The sequence below is a fragment of the Columba livia genome, chromosome 1 (assembly GCF_036013475.1).
Source record: "Columba livia isolate bColLiv1 breed racing homer chromosome 1, bColLiv1.pat.W.v2, whole genome shotgun sequence".
In the NCBI taxonomy this organism is placed as follows: Eukaryota; Metazoa; Chordata; class Aves; order Columbiformes; family Columbidae; genus Columba; species Columba livia.
The window spans coordinates 145,607,897-145,630,167 of record NC_088602.1 but is presented as its reverse complement, the minus strand read 5'-3'; the positions used below and the strand labels follow the sequence as shown (position 1 = coordinate 145,630,167).

Genomic DNA, 22,271 nt, shown 5'->3' with positions numbered 1-22,271 from the left:
ACTGAAAGAGATCTTCTCGTATTACATATAAGACATATTCTTGCTGACTACTATTAAATCACAAGCCTTCAACAAGCCAGAGCCCACAAAGTACCAGCACAGCAGGGACGCAGACTACTTTGACGCATCTGTCGTAAACTGTGGCCTTGCATAAGCCCTGTGTTTCCCATTGAGAAAGCATCATCTGAGGTGCCAGATCCATTAAGCCTCACACTGTGATGGCAGGACTTATGTTCACATCCCCTGGCACCTCCAAAGGCTGAGGTGTTGGGAAGTGGAGCTGTGAGGACAACCTTCCTCCTGGTTGGACAAAGTTGCACCTCGGAGAAGAAAGCAGCTGGTCAAGGAAGTCCAAGCAAATTCCCTTCTGTCCTATCCTGGAATGTTTCCGAAGCTGTTTATACATGCTTGCCTGTTTGATGGGAAAGTAGCCATCAAGCGGGTTTAATTTCTTCCTCTAAGAGTTTATTTTGAGAATGAGGCAAGTGTCACCACTCCACCATTTAGAACCAACAGCTCCATGGAGTAAAGTCTTCTTTCCTACCAAAAGTATAAATCACCCTCTGCCAGGGAGCTCTGAATGGTCCACTGCAGCCAGTGAGATGTTAGACTTGGATCATCTGACTGCAAGTGCAGAAAAGCTGGTATTCAGGGAAGCTGGTAGTTCATGGCGGTACAAAAGCAATGATTGCTCTTACACATTTTCAAATGCTTGCAGGCCTAGGAGGCATTATCTATGAAAAGAGACACAGAGATTGAAAGAAGCTACATGACTATCTGTAGACCACAGAGCAAGGATTACACTTCTTCAGTTTATTCCTAACATCCATTTGTGCAAACTGCACGCAAACTTAATTCACATGTTCCTGTTGCATCAGTCACTCATGAAGCCACAAGCAGCTCAGCACCATGACCCCTCAGTGCCCTGCACCAAACCACCAGCAGCATTTCATCTGGCAAGAGTTCAGGATCTGCAAACACCTGCTCTTGAACCTTCCGCATACACGGTATAAAAGATAAAAAGGGACAGTGTAGAAGCATGTCAAATCCACTCTGCATTTATGCATAACGTGATAAAAAGAAAACTTAAGCTAATCAGAAATTAACCCTAGGGATTAATTTCTTCACAGGAAAATAATCTGTTGATATGAAGCTGCAGATGCAAGCACAGGGTGCTCCCAAGTCCCACCTCACTGATGCAGGCACAGCCAGGTCATGGCAGACAGAGCTGTACCATGCTGCAGGTACCATCAGCATGGTCTCCTTTAGGCCACCGGCAGAAATCAGGATAGGACATGTACACCTATATCTTCTGTGGCCAAACGGGAGGGCACCGTGGAGCTGTGGCTGTTTCCCTCTGCTGCCTGTGCCACCACTTCCGAGCAAACGGTGCCAAAATTCAGGTGTTAACAGATGGTCTGAAAAACTCAAACATTTGGTAAGGAAAACATAACTGCCCAGCTTCAAATCTGGCTCAGACACTCAGCTTAATCAGCTTGCTCCTACAAAAAGAGCCACAAATTCTCTAATCACTACAATTTATCAGGAGTTTTATTCTTTCATCTCATTAAAAGAAAACAAGAAAAAAAAATCAGCATCTTCAGTAGCGCCAGCTGCTTGAATCCCAGGCTTAGCAACTCACTGTCTTCCTAAAATAGCTCCATTTTCCTTGGTGATCATCTTGTTCTGATAAACACACCCACCGTTACTACTGAATAGAATTAAGCTAATTTTACACTTCACAGCCAGTCCCAAGCCATGGAGATTGCCAATGTTATTTTGACCATCACTGATGACTCTTTATTAATTGCCAGACATATTGATCCTATTTTGAGCATTTGGCAACAACAAAAACTACCTTCCAGTTCACCACCAACAGCACCTCTTCAGGAACTGGTGTACAGGCAAACATACACCAGCCAGAAACTGAATCAAAACCCCTGAAAGTATCACTGGCTTCCTACCCCAGGATTATGCAAAGAGAAATCCTTGGCACATTCCTCAGACCACCCTAATGAGATCATTCACTTTCTGTTTCCAGAAGGAAGCAAGTCCTGATCTGTATCACTAGGTAAAACAGACTATTTCTCAGAAATGCTGTAAGTGCCTAAACATGTCATTTACATCAATGGGAACTGTGGATGCTCAACACCTCTGGAAATCAGACTTTCAGTTACGGAATAAAAGCAGAAATAGCCCTTTCCCAAGCCCATAACCTACAGCAGGGCACAGAAGTATATTCTACTGATATTTCACTTTTTACTTTAGTATCTCAAAGTAAAATTTTGGTATCTATTACTTTCTTTTTCTCTGTAGACTTCAGCTACCCGTCCATTCAGCTGCACATTTACGCTCTTTCTCACCCAAGTTTCTAAAATTCCCTGGAGATATAAACTAGTTTTCCCAATCCCTAATCTCTGCAACCTCTCATTTCGCTTGACAATCTGATCTGAGCAGGATGCAGGAGCACATACACCTTTGAAAGAGAAGTGGAACATTCCAAAAGGAAATAGGAAAGTCAAAAAATTGCTCCAGGAATTAGAATTTGACCTTGTAGTTGTTTTTTTGCTGTTCCCTTTCATTCTGTGACTGCAGGCTGATTTACTACATGGAGGAGGGGGGAGGAAAAAAAAAATAAAGGAAAAATTTAAACACATGCACACTGCTTGCAGTACATACAAATGCGATCATGGTGAGTTTTCTCCTAAAATGTAACGCGGAACAAGAGGATCATAACAGAAATCACCCAATGGCTTGGCACCCTAACGTTTAACTAAGACCAAGCAGCCACAATGAGCATCATTACCTCCCCCAGCTGTAAATTTCTTGGTCCTCACTCCACCTACCCTCTCCTACTCACCCCTACTATTATGCCACTCCAAAACCTTCCAGCTCTGAGTGGGTCTTGAAATATTAACACAAATCAGAAGAAGAAAATGGCAGAAACAAAACTAATATCTCTCAAAATACAGTAATTCTGTGTTAATATGCTGAAAATGGCAGAACTATGTGCCCCTATGAAAACGACTCACCTAGCATGACAAACTCCTGCCGGAGTTGAGAACCCGTTTGGTGAGATGCTGAATATCTTCACGGTGGGACAAATCAGAACTACTTCAGCTATGGTTGTATTTACTCAGAGTACCACACCCCAAACGTGTTATTTCAAAAATCTACCCAGGAAAAAAACAATATCTGATGCAAAAGGTATTTTAATAATTTCACTCTTTTGTTTTTTTAACCAGAACGGCAATCGCACACAGAGTGAAGAAGGTTTCATCTTGCACCTGAGCCTCTCGGCTGGCACAGCAAGCGCCCTGGGAAGGTTTTCGTGTTGTTCCCACCCCCTCGGGGACCCGCAGCTGATGCGCTTGCAGCGCTCGGCAGAGCAGAAACGCGGCCGGCGAGACACGCAGGGTGCCCGCAAGCAGCTCCCCCCATCCCTCTCTCCCTCCTTCTCTCCAGCTTTCACTAAACAGAGTCTTTCTGGCTTATTACTCTCTCCCCGCAGCAAACATTAACAACAGAAGCAGCATAGAAAGCCCTCGCTGCTAAGGATTAAGAACATCAGTCCTGACCTTCTCTCTAAGTGGAAGGAATTCAAGTGGGCCCTCAGGAAAATGAGAGCAGGATTTATTTTAAATGGACCTTTTATGAAAATGACTGTGGTTTCCAGCTCGTCAGATAGACTCCGTCGATAAATAGCCTTATTCACCTTGCCGTGCCTTTGAAGCAGGTATTGTTCGGAAAGCGTTGTGGCATACGAATTTTGCTAGGCACACTTTCTTACTGTGCTGGTACTACTGTAGAATATTATAAAAGGCAATTGTTCCCCAGAAAGGTCCATGAGCTGTGATTTATTAATGAAATGCCAAACATGGGAAATGAGGCAAAGGTCTCAGGAGCGCAGGGTAAAGTAAATAAATAGCATGACAGAATACACATAATGAGGGCTAGCAAAACCAACAGAAACATGCACACAAAGAGAAGACACAAATGTATTCCTCTCCTCAATAGTATTAAACATTGTCAGCTAAGAAATACAGTCTGTGAGTGACTGAGGAATAGGCTTGGATGATATCCATACCTATAAACCACTGGCTAAATGGCAACCTGATGCCAATTACAGCATGAATTAAAGTCAATAATTTGGTATAAAATGCCTTGTCTTGGCTAAGAAGCATTATGCAGAGAAATGTAAAGAGGCAGCATTACCTTAAAATTAGACCTGAAGTAAAAACCAACCCACTGCAGCATAAGAACAGCATAATAATATATATCTCAGTTGCAAGTCATGAATACAACCTGAAAACCATCACAGCTTTCCTGTACCATACATAGCTATGTCACACATGGCAGCAAAGCACGTTCTTTAAAAAGACATAACTTAGAGGATATATTTTTTTTTTAATTGATATGAAACATAAGTAGCTCTCCCTCCTCAGACATGAGGAATCTGTTGCACCATTGTTATGTGTTCCTGCTGAACAAATAGAAGGTGCTGTGAACCACCAGAAGGTACCTCCATAGTGCTGGTCATCAGCATAAATGCAAGACGAGGGCCAAGCAGTATAAGGCACAATAAACTCCCCCAGACTGGTCAGGTACAAAAACTACTGTTTCAAATCACTTTTTCCGATCACCTTGCTCTAAATCACCCCATCACACACACATGAATTTTCTCACTATCAGCCCTCCATATATCAGGTGCCATGTGGAAAGTGGAATCTGATCCATCATGTGCTCTGTAAACACGTCACAGCTACCACTACAGGACAAGCCGCATTTTAATCACACTGCTAATTAAGCGGCGACCTAAAAATGCCATGTGGACTGGCTCTTCAAACACCTGAAGGGTTTTGCTTTGATGCTCACTGAATTACTACGACACGTCAAAGAAATAACCGTCACCCTGATGATATGCTCAGAATTGCTGTCCTCTCTCTAGCTCACCAGGTGCTCACTGTTTCTTCCAGCACAGAAAAGCAGCACTACAGGCCCTTGGGTACACTGGTGGCCATTTGAAGCATCAGACAGATTATTTCGCTGGCCCTGTAACTGGTGTGCTTGGCAACCAAAAAGAGACTGCTGCATCCATTTGACTGATACCCTTGTAATCTACCTAGTCCCAAAGCAGACCAGCTCCATTCCTTGCAGTTGAAGCAGTCTTTGAAAATGAGCAATAAACAAATATCATCCTTTTTTCCCCAACTACTATTATTCATCTGGGATGCAGGTGTTTGCAATAGCACCCCCGGCCTTTGGCACATCCCCAGTACACTACTCAAAGCCCAGCCAGCCTGGGCGAAGAAGTTCACTGCGAAGAGCTGAGCAGAACCTGAGGATTTCAAGATCCACCAGTGACTCACTGGGCATCTGCAAAGTGAAAAATCAAGTCTCAAAAGGTTTCAAAGAGCTGCTTAATGATGTCCTGCTGTTTTGCCACAACAGTCACTATGAAAAAATGTTGGCCAGAGATGACAGTGAGGTCCTTTGCTCCCAGTGGGAGGTGCACCAAGGAGCAGGCCTTTTCTTTACTCCCATCAGGCCTCCTAAAGAAAGGCATTAATTTTCACAGGCGATAGGGATGGCTGCAGCAAGAGACAAATGTGGCTGTGCACCTAAACACCATGCAGAGCAGCAGGTCCTTCTTGGTGACCTGCTGAAGGGGAGATCTCTGGCCGATAAGCAAGAGGGATTAGAACGAACTATGAAACAACCCAGTGAATGGAAGTTATAGACAAGAAATTAACAAGGCAATTTTTCAAATGACTTCCTCATTATGTAAGAAGGACAACAGTGAAAGTGCACAAGGAGGATGGAGGAGGGAGGTTTTCTCTCCAAACAATAACAAACTGGAGAGTTGCCCATTCTGTTTCTGCAGTTTTCAGCATAAAACCCCTCATCTAGTAAAAAATGTGTTTCAAGGAAAGCAGTTACGGGTAGAAAACTTGCACTGTTTCTTCTCGTTCTGAGGTGTAACAATGCTCACACAATGAAACAGAACAAGAAAGCTTCGTGCCTTAGATGTCTTTTATCAGCATTACACATACATGCCAACAGGGTTATTACCCTAATCACAAATGTCAACAACAAATTAGCCCTGTTTAAAATTCAATGGCAACAAAGGCAGAAATCCAATACATGCATTTGCTAATTACAGTCCATGTAATATATTCTGAGAGTCTCCTGTGAGCTTGTTTTGTGGATGCACACGCACTGCCTCTTGCCACTGAAAATCAGTTCAGTGTTCACCACACAGATGTCTTCAGTTCTGCCAAAATCATTTCTAGCTTTTGAATTCTCTGTGCAGGGAGAAAGTGTTAGTGCTGATGAGAATGAATACGAGGTTTTGTCCTCTCTTACCCCTGCACACCTACACACTGCAATGAAAGGCACATAAACTATTTGTCTGTTCACTCTAAAACCATCCCTTAAAAAATTGCATGCTATTGCTTCCAGGTTAGACTTTGCAGTGAAAAAGGAGGGCAAATGGCTGCTAAGACAGTTTTACATCCTTGCTTCAAAAAGGAAGCTGGACATCTTATACTCTATGAAATACAAAAAATTAACTGATGCATCTGATGCTGCCCACAAGCTGCAAAATCATGAGAAGTGGCCTGTCTGGGGCTTGACTGAAGGTGAAGGATGGTCTGTCTTGGCGGGAGCAATGTTGTATCAAAGGCCACTGCTGCTGAATTTGCAAAGAAGCTTTCTTAAAGCCTAACATAAGGAATTGTGCCTGCAGTTCACGTGTCCTAACCTTTTGTCTCCTCACTGTAGACATTCCTGAGAGTGTCTGAAGCCAAACAGGATCATTTACTTCCAGGAAATAGGCCTCTTCCTACTGTTTGCTTTCCTCAATGACGCACACTACTCAGCACAGTGTAATCATCCTCTTACCACTTAACGGCAGTATCACAAACAGGTTGTTATGAGAGTTGCTAAAAATGAAATAGAAAATAGCTTCAAGAAATTTAAGATTTCCTGAAAAGCAGAACATTTCAGCTACCTCTAATAGTACCTGGGGCTGGGGGAAGCATGTCAGGTTGACCCCAAATGGAACCAGTATCAGTTCCATGCTTACAGTGGGTTTGCTGGTGAGCTGAGACTGATTAGAGCACCATGGTTCTGGTTTTACTTTGTTTAGACACAAAAACAGAGCACTTAGGATCCAATTTATTCTGTGTTTGGGCTTTTCAAGGATAAACACAAGGGAATCTACAAGATGAATTTCAAAGCATCCTTTAAGTAAATGCCCGGAGAGCAAAATTCATGTTGCTTAACGCAACATTAACAGTGGTTAAGAGCAAAGCAGTGAACTTATTCTCACGAAAAATTACAAGTTGCAGTTTCAAATCAAACAGCGGTATTCATAAATTCAGACTGAATAGTTTTGACTTAAAGAAAAAAAAAAAGGAGGAATAAAAATGCGGTAAAATCTAGACATTTAATGCACAAAGTGTTCTGAAATGTTTTGTTTTGCAGTTTGGTAGAAGTTACCCAAAGGAATCCTTCTGGATCATTTTTTTATCCAAAATAAAATAACACAAAATGTCTTTGGAAAAAAAAAATCTTTCAGGATTATCCAACAAACCAACAACTTTAATCTTATTCATAGTATGAATTCCAACAACAGAAGAAGAAATAAAAAACACCCAGAACTTCAAAGAACATGGGATAAGATTTTTCAGAAGTGTTCAGTACCAGGATAATGGGAATTTTATCATTTCCTGGGAACAGGATTATGTCTAATACAAACACTTCTGAATATCTCTAGCAGTGAGTAATGAAAACAGGAGGAACACAAGATGATACACAACCTGCAGGCAGAACTAGCAGATACCTAATCGGGTATTTTCCCATATTTCCCATACAGCATTTGTCAATGTATAATCTAAATTAATGACTCTGCAGTCTCAAAACTGTTTGACTCATTGTCCATCTCCTTACCAGGGGTACGGAGAAGACTGACAGGGCAAACTGAAGCATGTACGTGACCTGCACATTTTCATGTAACATAGGTATTAAAAAGCCATTACTCCCCTACTATGCTTTTGATTGAGATGTATGTTTAGGAAGATAATTTTCTGCACTATTTCAAAAATGATTACCAACACATTTCCTAAGACTTCCACAACACAACTGCAGATAGAAGAGCCTGTAACTCCCTGTGATCCACAGACACACCTTCTATGTAAGAGCATATCTGATCTCTGACAAGTCTAGTACAATCTCACTTCCATTTCTGCAATTTGATTAATGGTGGATCTGAAATGCTGAATTGTAAAGCTCGGCTTACCGCTATATTATTTAGACTAAAAAACAATTTCCAGATAATTTCTATTTCCTGCCTTCCATCGCTTTGGTGATGGGAAATCTTCTGTATACAACATTTAGGTTTTAGAAGTAAAGATACCAATACAATAATTGATTTAATTTTCAAATAGCTCTGCAGATGACAGGTCCCAGTCCTGTTTGAAGCAAATGACAAAGAGCCTAATGACTATGGGGGAGGCAGAGACACTTAACTTCAGTGGGGTTTGGATCATTAACAGTAATTGAATGCAGGACTCCAGGCAAACTTTTGCCCTCAAATAAGACCAATTAGAGACGGAGACATTCACCTAGATGGACGTTTTCATCCGTTAAGTTTGCCTGAGTTAGTTATGTAACACTATGTTTTTTTACTTCTATCCAATGCACTTGAGAGGAAAACTTGCGTTTACTGCCCATTTCATCTAAAGATTAGGAAACAAAAGATCCTAAACAAAACGTTGTATTGCATGTCTTTTGGTGTTACCTTGAATGCAGCTATACAGTGCAGGCTGAGTAATGTCATCACCAGCACCAAGAACACTGTGGCTAAGTTCCTTGCATCCCAGACGGACTCGACCAAAGGGATGCTGCCGACCTGCCAGTCGTAGCACAGGGTGATCGGTGCCAGCAGCAGCCACGCATTGAAGGCCAGAAGGTAGGAGTAAGTCAGAAACCTGCAAAAGAAAACAGGTGACATAATACACAGAATAGCTGCCAACACATGAAACATTTTCCTTTGGCAATTACCACATACTGTATGGAAGAAGGAAAACAACAAAACCACAACAACAAAACCCCATACCTCTCTGTCAATAAAAAGACACTAACATAGGTGCGAGGCACTTCAGTAGGTCACTTACAGAAATAATATAAGATCACTAATATTTATGTGGTTTCTATGCACCAGTCTTCGGAAAACTAACAGATAGTCATCTCCCATTTGAATGTTAGATTTTCGATGTGACTTTCTATCAGCTTCAACAATAAATGAATAATAACTAAGCAGGTACCTACATCTATCGAACCGTTACACAGTTCACTGCATCACTCCTGCCATAGAAAATATCCATCTAGCTGGATTTAACTTACAATTTAGGATTTCTCTTATGTGCACAATATTGAGCAATTTAAGTCAGACCTCTCTGTCTTTTCTCTTTGCATCCTGGCACAGGAAGAAAATACAGAAGAAAGGAAGCACAGGGTGATTCTTGGCTGATCCCATCACAGCTTATTAGGGTTGGGGACAGCTTGCATGAGATGCACCACAGATGTGATGGAGAAGTAAGAAGCCTTTCAAATTGTTGTAACCTTCACTAATTGGTATTCTCAATAGAGAGGAAATTAATGGGGAATGGAAATGGGAAACATGCTGCCCTCTGGGAAGTATGCAGGGCTTTCAGAAGACAAGAACAGCATGTGTGCAACTGGGCTAAAGAAAACAAGAAAAAGATAAAATCAAAGCAAGATACCCTCTCCACCCAAAGCTTTTTTCTGCTCCTCACCTACTTGTCCAAAAGTGCATCCCCCTCAAACCACATTTACAAAAGTTCAAATACTTTTTGTATGCAAGAGGCTAGAGATTATTCCAGCAATCATGAAGGCAACCAAGCAAAACTGTGACAGCCTTAGAACAGACAAACCCTTCCTTGGTTTGATCCACATGGAAATGTGGAAATGGAAAGATCCACATTGTACTTAGCGCCAAAGACGGCAAATACTCCAAAATAAACGAATTTATATTCTATCCTGCATAGAATTTCTTCCATCTGAGCCTGCTTTGGCTGTTGTTATCATACCCAGTTGCCATGGTACCTTAGCAGGTTTATTAAAATGATAACAAAGGATGCCCAAGAGATGTCAAGTCACGTAGACAGAGGATTGTTTCACTCATCATTCACAAACATACCTCTCTGGAGTCAAAATGCAGCCCTTTCTAACAGCACTTAAAACATTATGTTATATTTGTGGTAGAAGGGGTAGGATACTGAAGCTAAATGTGACTCCAGGCAGGCAGTACTGAAGTTTTCAGATGGGTGTTAGGCCAAGACACAGGGATGAAACAGGCCTAAATTCCTGTGAAAACATTTTTAGATAACCACAGTTAGGATATCAGTTTCTCTTCTCATCTGAAAAACAAACGCCTCCAGCAGCACAGCAACCCAAAAGCAGGGAGGCTTAGAGAGCTGGAATAATGTTTCATTGTAAACAGTGGAAAAGGCACATTCTCATTTCCCTGCAAATCTTTCTAAGCTCCCAGTTCTGATGGAAAATGGAACATTTCCACATTTTTAAGGTTTTCAGCCATTTGGTACATGTCTCTTCCATCCCCCTGTTTTCATCTCCTTCCCTATCCTAAGGCAGTAAACAAGGGGGAAAAGTGAGACAAAATCCATCTTCTCTCTGAGCAGAGGCAGCAACTAAAAAGCCAGTTCCTATTTAAGAAAACATCCCTCAAAAACGTAATCTAATTTTACTCAAACTCTGCTTATAATTTTGATTGTTCACTATTTCTAAAGGAACAAATATGTCTTTTCTAGTCACCAAGTCAATCTTTTCTGGCCTGCATTAGAGGAACATGGCAAGACAAAACCTGGTGGAGCTTAATCATGCCAAGACGCTCACTTGTGATGTTACATGTGTATACAAGTGTGTATATTAGACAGGATTTTTTGGAGCATTGAGTTAGCTTTGCACTTGACACCTTAGGAAAGCCCAGTTTTTTTGCAGGGAGTGTCCTTTTATGCCCTGGCATATTAACATTTTCAATAAGCATCACAATATTCACAGCAGTTTGTATGCAAACCCCTATTTTACTCAGACAGGGCTGCTGGGCAGGAAGGAATGGGATGGCGTTTGGCATTTTTGCAAACTGCAGCACTGCAGTTAAAGACGGACAAGTTGCTTTTCTGCATCTTCACTGATAAGGTGGGAGCTGATAAACGGTTACGCAGCACAGAATAAGTAAACACAGTTTGCTACCATAACAAATTGAGTCAGTTTAACAAACTTTCAGAGGAATTCAGAATAGCCAGATTAGTGTGCATTAAAGCATTTCTGCTGGAAGGTTAAGACAAACTGCTGTTGTGCTGTTGGAGCTGAGAAGACACTCTCCAAGACACGCACTCATCAGGAGAGGTTTGTAAGCAAGTCCCTCTTTCCATGTGCTTGTGGGGTTTCCATCTTCCTTGGGAGCCATGTGCACAACTCGCTGCCAGAGGCAGGTCCCAGAAGAGATGGACAATCACCCTGTTCCATCATAGTAATAATTACTGCCTTAAATATGCTCCACCAAAAGCGGTGAACTATTTTAAAGCCTGTGACAGTCTTTACCACCTACGTATGGTCAACTGGTTCACCTCTCCAGACACCGTACTGAGAACCTTTGGCCACGTCTCTCATCATCAAGCCTGAACACCCTCGCTGAACGTGAATGTGCCTCCAGCAGCCACAGAAGCAAGATCAAGGAGGGCGCTGCCTGATTTTAGGAGGCATTTGTAAGCTGCAAGAAAACCTTGAGTGAGCTCTGACCCGAGCAAAAGTCCCGATATGCTTTCAGCATTACTAACCTGTCCTTGAATGCGACACATGGCTTTGCAAAATAAAGCACTGCAAACCATCACTATTCTAGATACTAGTAACAGAAAAATAGCAAGATGCTAATAATAGCTCCTGACAATTCAGTGCTGCTTTTTACTTATTGCTCTCAAAAGCACATAGTACTCTCCTTTACATCTGTGTGGCTCTCCTATCACAAGGCTAACCAGGGAGAAAGCTAAAGGTAGGAGAAACTTTGGAAGAACCCTCTCACCAAAGCTGACATCGCAAGGAAATAATTTGCAAATTTTGGAAGACTTGAAGATTCATGGAGTCATTCCAGGAGGTAATTATATTTCAGCAGCCTACCTGCAAACAGCAACAAAAGTATTTTCTTTTAATTAGTTGACTAAATGAATTACATTTAAAATTAATGATCTTCTCTATATTGCTGTTCACGTCTGCTGGAATTCCATGGGAGAAAAATCCCTGCCTGCAACATCTCCCGCTCTATCAGCTAATCCCAGGCAAAACAGAGTATTACTGGTGAGGTGATTGGAAGAACCTGCCTCTTAATTGGCAATCAGTTTTCTCCCAGGCTGGTTAACAGCATTTGCATTACAGCAGAATCATTTTTTCTATTTGCAAATTGAACATGGAAATCCAAGTTTCAGCAGGTATCAAGTGATTCTCTTCACTTCTCAGCATCTCTGGGGGGTTCAGAAAAACACAACTACTCCTGTAGGTATGAGGTGTTGTCATGGCAATCCAGTTTGTTTAGTTTAAAATTTTTTAGTTTAAATTTACTGTTGCGTGCTTTGTTTGAGATAAATACAGGATGACTCATATCTAGAACCTGTTGCAGAAAACAACTATCTAAACTGATTGCTTCTACTGCAAAAACAAAAGTAAAGGGTGCTACTTAAAGCCATAAACAACAGAACAGAAGAATACTTGAGGGATTGTTTGTTACCCTTTGCTGTAGAGGAGACTAACAAGCTTGGAAAAGCCCCAGTCTCAGCTCTGCCAAACCAAAGCAATTAAAATACATGATGATTGTGAGACTAGCTAAATAAAATACAAGATTTATAGACATTTATGTGAAGTTTCATTTGCTTTCTGATTTGGGAGTGTCTTAAGCTTTTTTCCCCAGCTCCCAGGGACTGAGATTACTGATTTCTTCCTAAAACTGTGCCACATGAGTGATTATAGGACTCAGACCATGCCCCACCAAAGCCACATGGAAAAGCAGGGGCCAGTGACCCTGTTCTTTCTAGGTTCAAACAGGGGTACAACCTACCATCTACCCAGTTCTGGGACAACCCACCCCATTCCCGACAACCAACCTTACCCCAAAATACCCAGCAGGGTATCCACCTGCAAGTGGAAGATTTTCCTGCACTGCAGACTTTAGCAAGGCAAAAGCAAAATATTCTCCTGGTTGGGAAAAAAAAAGTACCTGCATTTAACTGGTATTCAGAAAAAGAATGGGATGCACAAAGAAGGGGTGATCTGAAACAGAAGCATGAAGACCATTATGGCCCATTCAGAAGTCACAGACCTTGTTAGTGCTCTTTTGAGAAGACCTCCACACCTCCAGGCACTAAGAGCTTTCAGTTTACTGTAAGGGTGAAAAGAGCTCCTCTATTAGGAAATGCTTCTCACTTGCATTAACAGCTAAACTGATTTCAGCTCAAGACTCTCTTCATCCTCTACAAAGCCCTAAAACCAAGTGTGTTCAATCAGTGCTTCACAATAATGTCCTCCTAGGACACATGTGGCTCCAATTATAACCAGGTGGTGGTATTTAACAATATTGTCTTAAAATTGTATGTATTTGTGCTCCCCCTGGGAACTGCTGGTCCAGCCATACCTTCCCCCGTGAGTTTATTTTCCTGCTCTGTATATTGTCAGCCTAAACATTTTCTTTTCATAGCCTTAGAAGAAAAATCACACTTTGTCTATCCAGCACATTTGGTGATGGAGTAAGTCTACACAAACAAGCAAAAGACATACCAATTCCAATTTTAACATCCAAATGCAAGTATCCGCTAGACAGAAAACACTTGTAACTGGAAAAGGTGCATGTGGATTTCTTTTCATCAAAACTTTTGCATCTAGGGGGAAAGAGCTGCTAGTCATTAGAGGACAGGAGTAGGAAAGACAAAGATACAGATAAACACGCAGAGATGCAGCTTGATGAATAGTAAGGTGGGTTTGTGTGCACCAGGGACACAGGAGGAAAGGCAGACTATGTTGTCCTCTACAGCTTCACAGCCTGAAGAGCTTTGATGTGTTGAACAGCTCTTGCTCAGTTGTTTCAGCTCTGTAGCTAAGAATCCGAAAAATATCAAATTCTTGAAGAGTAAAGACTTTCAAAGAGCCTGTGAATTCCCAGTGAAACCTGAGCCTGCTGTCAGAGTCTCAATGCTGGAAGACCTGGGATTGATCTCACACTGTTTTCCCCCTGCAAAGCCCCACATGCTGTGGGTGAGAGCGTGCCCAGTGATCAGACGTGACCCTCAGCTCACCACCCAGAGCAGCACGTTCCAAAAGTCACACACCTGAAACCCCCCCAGCTGCCGGTCGGCAGCTGCTACAGGACAGGTTCAATGGGGCAGTGGGGGATGGAGGGCGCCCTGGACACCCACTGAGATGCTGGTGGCTGATCCTCAGGAAATTAAAAACCAGGCTTTATAAACCCACTGTGATAACGATTCTGGAAAAGGTTCGTTGTACCCCAGAGCGTTACCTGTCCTGCGCCAGCAGGAGTCAAGGGGATGTTCTGGGCACGCTGCTTTGCCTCAGGCCGCCCATGGCCAATCCCTCCTGCATGGAACTATTTTGACAAGCAAAATGCATTGCCTGTAGGAATCAATGGCCTCTGATTTGGCTGCACCCCTTCACTCCATATGCAGGCTTTTGGCAGGGAAGGCTTCTTGTGTAACTGACATTTGCAGCAAGCGCCATGACCTATTAAAAATGCCTACCAAGCTGATTGCCAGAGCAACACTACCTGCCTGGGTTTGTTCATTAAACCAAGAAATCTTAACTGAGAGAGATGCTGAAACCTTTCAGGTGGCTTTGGGAAAGCAGGTTCCTCTGGGAACCTGCTACTGTGGGATGACTTTTACTTTCTATAATAGCTCCGTCTTCCAGATAGGCATCCCCTCCACTCCCAGCCCCTTTGGAATAAAGAATATATTTTACACTTAATGTATAGACTGTCTGGCCCCTGGGTGGGCATGACATCGATTCTTACCAACGCTGTTTGGCTAGAATTGAGCTGTGAACGCTGGGTGCCCCCAGAGATCACCTGTAGAGCTGAAGTTTAGCACCTCTGGGCACATGACAGAAAGCACTGACAAAACAGGCAGAACTTTTCCACTCAGGAAGCATGCACAAGCCTGACTAATTAAGAACTGATGTGCCACACGGGTCTATTTTAATGCTAGTTCCTAGCCTAAAGTCAGTAAAAATCCCATACCAGAGTCGTTGCTGCACTTGACTTCTATTGCCTCGGCAGAACTGGCTGGCACAAGGGACCGACTTCTTCAGCATAGGTCAGCTGTGTGCCTCTCGGTAATTCATCCCTTTCAAAGTTACAACTGGGATGATTAAATGCATTGCTTGGGAAACAGTTACAAATCTCTATGAAAAGGAGTATATGCCAGTTTTTATGTACAAGCATTTCTTAGGCTTTCTGTGGCACTGAATTCTCATTTACCTGTTTGAAACAGCATAGAAATACAGAAAGCCAGCTTCTTACAGAGAGAGCAGTTCAACCATGGGACAATGTTATCTCAAGGCAGTCTTAGTAGAAATACATTAACTATTTAATGAAACACCAAAAATAAGCCTGCGTCATGCTCTGAGCGATCAGCCAAGGGAGGTCACAAGGCAAATGCCAGCAGAAATTAATATAACTTGATTCCCAAAGATGCAGTTTTAAAAAAACCACACTTTCTTAGTTTGAAATTACTGGTAGGATTTAATCTGTTTCACGCACCTTGAGACATGCTGTACAATGGACTTTTCCCTTGTCTCACCACGGTGTTAGTAATACAATCTGTTTATCCAGAGGAGGCCTCCTACTTCTTTCCCCTCAAGAATGGCAGAAGAAAGGAACATTGTGCAAAACGTCTGAAGCATGACAGCCCCACTGTTCAACACCCAGCTAAACACTCCAGCTGCACTTCGGTGCACTGCTTACCTAAAGCCGGGAGAGCTTGCAAAACCTTTCTAATTGCTTTCTTCCTCAAATTTCATCTAATACAAGCAAGAATGTTTTAACAGAGGCTTGGGGTTGGTTTTTCTATTGCAGCAGCTTACCCATAGCAGATTTTGAGCTGGCAAGTCAAAATGACTGGAAATCTGTGTGCTTTAAGGTAGGTCACCAGAGAAGGTTTTTGTATGTCCTTTCTGCAGCAGACAACAGCCTGTATGGACAGGCTCTACTGGCAGGGCTTACAAAGAGCAGGATTCCCAACACCGTCATTTCTGCCTCCGCTGAGAAAGCGAATGATGGACAGCTTTCATCTTCTCAGATCACCCTTGCCAAGCAACACACTGAAGGACATGGAAATGTGGCTTTCGTTTATGTCACTGTAAGTTTTGAAGTATTTGGGGATATTAGAAATATCCAGCACCTTGCAGGGACTGAAGCATTCATATTCTGACTTTCAAAGCATTTACTTGCATCCCCATTCACTTGTAATTTTAAGGAAAGTAATTTAGTGAACACACTGAACAGATTATTATTTTAAGACTGCAAAACTGTCATTGTTTCAGTGTATTTTGTCTTCCAATGGTTAAATAAACCACCATCTATCTATTTTAATTGATAAGCTTGTGTTATCCAAGATCGGAGACAGGTTGCACAGAAAATACAGTCACGTTCTAAGGCCAAACTGGGCCACACTAAGGGTCTGTCTAGACCAGGATCCTCTCTCCAGCAGTGACCAAAAATTAATGCCAAGCACAGCATATACAAACATGGTAATTTTTCCCAGTTTCTAGCTGGCAAATCTGAGTTGAATATGGTTTCTGCATATTTAGTAGTCTAGATTTCTTTTTTTAACTTGGCAAATCTCTCTTTGAGTCTGCATAAACTTTCAGCACACCCACAGCATCCTGCAGGAAGGAGCTCCTCAGCTCTGCTACCTGTTACAAGCCACGTCCTTGGCTTGCTTTGAACTTGTCTCCTCTTAGATTCATTTGGCATACTTTTATTTCTATATGCTCCCCTCCTCCACACAATCATGGATGCATAGACCTCTCTCACACCCTCAGTCATCTGATTTACACTACAAGCGTCATAAGGGCTGACAAAATCTGACCTCATTACTCAATACTTTTTCAAACCTGAACTTATATCTACCTCTAATCTTAGCCACACTCCAATAACCCTTGCCAGCCTTGGGACAAACTACACCTGTAGAGCTCACCAGCTGACACAGAAATCTTGTGAGGGTTAACAGGACTCTTTTGGGTTCATCCCATGTCAACCAAGACCCCAACTCCAGATCTAACTTTATGATTTTCACAAAGACTGCCACACATTTCCAAACAAGTGTTTTTCTTTTTTTGTTGCTCGACTTGTTATCATCAACCTTCCTCCTGGCCACACCGAGTTGGCCAAGTCTTACAATAACTTTCAACTCTGTTGAAAACTGTAACATTTACTCTGGTGAGACATGTATGCACAATAGCCACACTCCCAGCTCAGTGCAAATAAAGATGACTGCTTGCAAACAGAAACTCCTCTTTGCGCCCTGCGTGATCTCTAGAGAGTTACAAAACAACTTGCCCCTTGCCTGAGCGCTAACCCTTGCTTCAGCCATAGTCAGGGTGTTAGTAACCACCTCAAGATCACACCCAACACTGGCCTTTCTTTTAGCTTCATGGGGCTTCTCCCTTCTGGTCATAACACCAAACTTGCCTCTTCTACTCACTTCCTCCCATCTCAACCCAAAGTAACATCCTGGCTTTGAATTAAGTGCTGTGACCTAATTACTGCCTTCAAAAGCTCTTTAAAAGCTTCTCCCACCAACTCTTCCTATGCTGCTGCTGTAGGTGTCAACAGCTGAGTAACACACACCATTTAGCATCTTCTCTGAGGCTGGACCGTAACGACAGAGTCTCCCATGTGACTGGACATCCACCAGTCGGGCAAGTAACCACACACCCAGCACCTACTTGGATGTTGATCTACTTAAGCCTTGATGTCCTAGACCCTAACCTAACGTCATCCCTAACAATGGGGCCAGCAAGTTGTATCACCTCAAAATCCATCCTCAAGCAACTTAATTCAGCTAACACCACTTCTTATTTCCACCCCGTGGAAATACTAGGCTTCAAAAACAATCTGGTCTCTTCAGCCTTCCTCTTCCTTGCACCTAAGCTGAATGCCAGCCCTGCACCTCAGCCCAGCCTTATCACTGGTCAGACACACAGACCTTCCTGGAAACCAGGCCAATGCCATTCAACCTTGCCAGATCCATCAGATGTCCCAGTCCTGCACTCATGATGATGGGTACAACATCAGTTCTGCACCAATAGCTTTAGCTCTGACCATGATGAGATAATGTCTCAGGTGAGAGTTATAGTTTGAATCTGAAAGAGGAGGTGAGGAAGGAAGAGGTTTGTTGCCAAGAGAAGGGCTGTGGTCAGTGGGTGCATTATGGGCTGTCAGTTCAGAGACAGTCATCGGGTCTCAGTCTGCCTTGTAAGATTGACCACTCATCCATTTGGCAAAAATTTGCCACCCCAGCTGTCCAGACACTCACCCTAAGGTATCATCCACATTGAATAGTCCTCCCACAGTTCTGTGAGATTAGCAAGATTCAACAACAAAATATAGCTCTCATCTCTGATTTCTTTTTTCTACATGGACCTCACAGGTCTAACAAGAAGACGTCTGCCAGAAGCACAGCTGGGCATGTAGCCAGCTCTGAGGCAGTCAGTGGACAACCACCTATTTGGAAGTGAAGGGTAAGGGTCTGGGTTCAGGAAAGGTGTTGCTGCACAAGCCTAACACACTGGCAAGTGGATCCTGCAATCTTAGGGTGGTGCATGGGATCAGGATAGCTGGGTCTTGGCCTCTTTCAAGTCATTCAATTGCAAGTTCAAGCTTAAGGTTTGAGTTGAGATAAATAAGAATTGCAGAGAAGAATTTATAGACATATTCTGCAGGTACCTCACATCTAAGATGAAGGCTCATGCCAGGCACCTAGGGTTAAGGTCAACAGAAGCTCGAGAGCCAGCTTATTTCTAGATCATACAGTGCCTGCAGAGTAAGGACAGGGATTATCACAGAAGGTCAGCAACAAGATCCATGCCAGGGAAAGTGGCAGGTACTGAACTGCAGCAACATGCTGCCAGGGCCCTGATGAGCCTCACCTGGCCCCACACCTGATGTCCAGTGCTCTAGGAGCCCCATTTCAGGTCAGCCCTGTCTCCTGGATGGACCCTGGAACTATGCTGTAGGTAGCTTGTCTCCTGGATGGACTCCCACAGACACAAGTTCTCACTTGTCCCTACTCCTGCCTCTCACCCTTTATTCCTGGATGGACTTTGGGCCAGTGTTGCAGCCTTGCCTCCAGTCCCGCCTCCTAACTGGACCCTGACCAGGATTCAACAACAAATGTTCTTTTCAGCTTCAGTTGTCAGCACCCATGACTGAGCATCAGCCATGGGAGGTTGGTGCTAGATGAGCAGGGAAGGAATTTACCAACTAAATTTAACTCTGCATATTAGAAAGCCATGTAACAGCTGACATTGGGGCTTGCCGAAAGGATGGGTTTTCTGGGTGGAAGACACAGGCTTCTGGGTACACTGGCTGAAGTGAGGATTAAGATTAAGCTCAGCAGAAGTCGAAGAGCTGGGATAACTACAGGGTTTTGGAATCCCTCTAGAACAATAATACTGGTTTTTACTGGTAGGTGTTGCTGGACTGCAGGTGAAGCCAGGGCTGCTGCTGGGGCCAGAGAGGACATCATTTGTCATTCATGAGGCTGTTAATAAAATCCACAGTGCCGGTGGTAAAAATAGTCACTGTTTCATACCCCAAGAATGACTTGGCTTTGGGGTTTAAAAAGCCTTCCCCTGACATTATGAGATGTAAAGAGACAAACACACGAAAGACATTTGCAGCCAGAATACGTAATTGGAATCAGGCCAGGATCATTTATGAGACTTGATGACCCCCATCTCAGCATAAACATATCAAAAAGGGACAGCAGCAAATCCTTCACGCTGTGCCGCACAGAGTCTGGTATTAATAACTCTGCCAGAAACGCTGCAAACAGATCAGAGCTTTCCAAATCAGACAGCGTGCTTCCTGAAAGCACTTTTAGCCTTGATGGTAATAGGAGCTGTTGTCACATTATCATAAAGGTCTCCCAAATGAGATCCAGTCCAATTCTGCACCAGATGTTGAATAAGGATTGTTTGATCTTAACCTGCATCTCAGCTGCAATTCTGCTGTTGGAATGAGGAGCCAGCAAGTGACACAGAGGAGGACTGTTCCTATTCTCATTCAAGACATCAGGAAACTCCTCCAGAAGCCTCCAAAGAGTCTTTCCCCAGTTCAGTAGCTAACCAGAGCAGTTATGCACATGGCTCTGTCTTAAGAGGAAATCAACAACTTCCTACCACATTTACTCGGAGCACTGGTCTGGTTAGGTTTGGAGGGAAGAGCTAAAGCACAGCTGCCACTGCCTTGCTGGTCTGGCCCAGAAGAACCAGAAAGATATGGTATCAGCCCACCTAACCACACACCAGGTCCCGGGCAAGGGAAAAAAAATACCCAATTTAAGCATCAAGTATCTTTAAAAAAATAGTGATAAAATAAGACAAATCTGTTAACACAAATTTCAGGTTCACTGTTTTTAATTAATCCATGGCAGCCCATCCTATGCTTAGCCAGAGCTGTGCAGTACTCTGTGCCACTGGGGTCCTGCCTTCCATCTCACTGATCAGCCAGCCACTCATATTCCACCAACAGGCATGGTCATCCCCTTTTTATACAAAATTCAGCTGAAGCCGAAACCCTGAATGCTTGCATACCATACCTCAGGAGTAGCCAGTTTTAAGGTTTAGGATTAGGCTTCAGTCACTGGGTTTTTCAGTCCTTTGCTCAGGCAATTAAACTATATTCTTTGGGCTTTGCATAAAAATAAGCCCACATTTTTCAGTAAGAAAGCATCTGTAATATAACTCTACACATTCCAAAACACACTTGGGGGTTCAAATAATGCTGGTTTGAGAGCAACAAGGAGAAGTAATTAAGACAACAAAACAAGTCTTCTCATTTCGCATCTGTAAAACATCCCAGGCAAAGGGGAAAAAAATAATGTGAAGACTGCCCTTTTGAAAACTTTTGTTTGATTAGTGGCATCATACCTCGTCAGTAAATACGGCGAGAATGAAGCTGGATTGTCCTGCTCTGAGAACATCGGCATGGATCCTCCCATTATCCAGAGGCGGAAATACAACACGAGAATCACCTTCAAAGAACAACACCTCGGTTAGCAATGCGCTGCCTAGAAGAACGAGGGCCTCCAGCAGATATTTTGTTGTGATAGCTCCCCATGCTCTGCCCTGTGCCCAGAAGTGAGTCAGCTCAGTGGTTTAGGCAAAATTCAATTTTGCCACCCCCTGCAGGGTGACAAATGTGTCAACCCGCAGCACAGACAGCACGCTCTGTTGTTGTGTGTCCCATCCCATTCACACGTGCGTTACTGACAGCAAATGGCACATCTTGGCTAAACACGACAAACGCAACATTTTGAAGAACAAATCTGTCATCCTGGTCCAGCTCAGACTGCAGAGTTTCACTATTGACCTCTACCCAAATACAGAGGAGAAAAAACATGGCTGATGTCCTAAAAGCTATTATTGCTCACTGATGCTGGCACAGGTGTAAAGACAAACTCCACTGGTGTTTCTCATGCTGTGTAATCCTAATCCCTGGAAGGATTTCTGCAGGCTGGGACTCCTCTACCTTTCCAAGAACCACTTGGCAATGGACAAGCAAGGGAATCTGGCTTCTAGAGCAGCACAAGGAGTTGCACGCGTTGCACACCTACGTGGAGGTCTTTGTTTTCTTCCCTGCCATGTGTCAAGTCCTGCTTGGAGAGCGCCAAGCAGCAGGTATTTGCAGGCAAAGCTTTTCTTGTGACTCCTACCGAGCCCTGCGCTGGCACTAACAGCACGCCACTGAAAAGTCAGCCCAGTGCCAGAGAGTCCCCCTGTATTTAGGGCAGGAAATACTTGCTCATGATTACATGGTTGAAAGGGCAATCACTATAAATTGAAAGAAAATCTGAACCGTAAACACAGCAATATTCTTGTCTCTGCCCAGCCGAAGTATTCTAGACTATCTTCCAAGACTAACTTTGTATTAAGATCTACCA

The 22,271-nt window shown here is 43.1% G+C and overlaps 1 protein-coding gene across 1 annotated transcript in view; it reads right to left on the bottom strand.

Annotated features, from left to right (window-relative positions):
• The window catches only part of TMTC1 (transmembrane O-mannosyltransferase targeting cadherins 1), a 150,405-nt gene that overhangs the window by 70,548 nt on the left and 57,586 nt on the right, over positions 1-22,271 (bottom strand). The window contains exons 7-8 of the mRNA XM_005500319.3: positions 21,259-21,362; positions 8,804-8,993 (exon numbers count right to left, since the gene is read on the bottom strand). Coding sequence (XP_005500376.2) covers positions 8,804-8,993; positions 21,259-21,362 — 294 coding nt within the window. The remainder of the gene's footprint in view (positions 1-8,803; positions 8,994-21,258; positions 21,363-22,271) is intronic.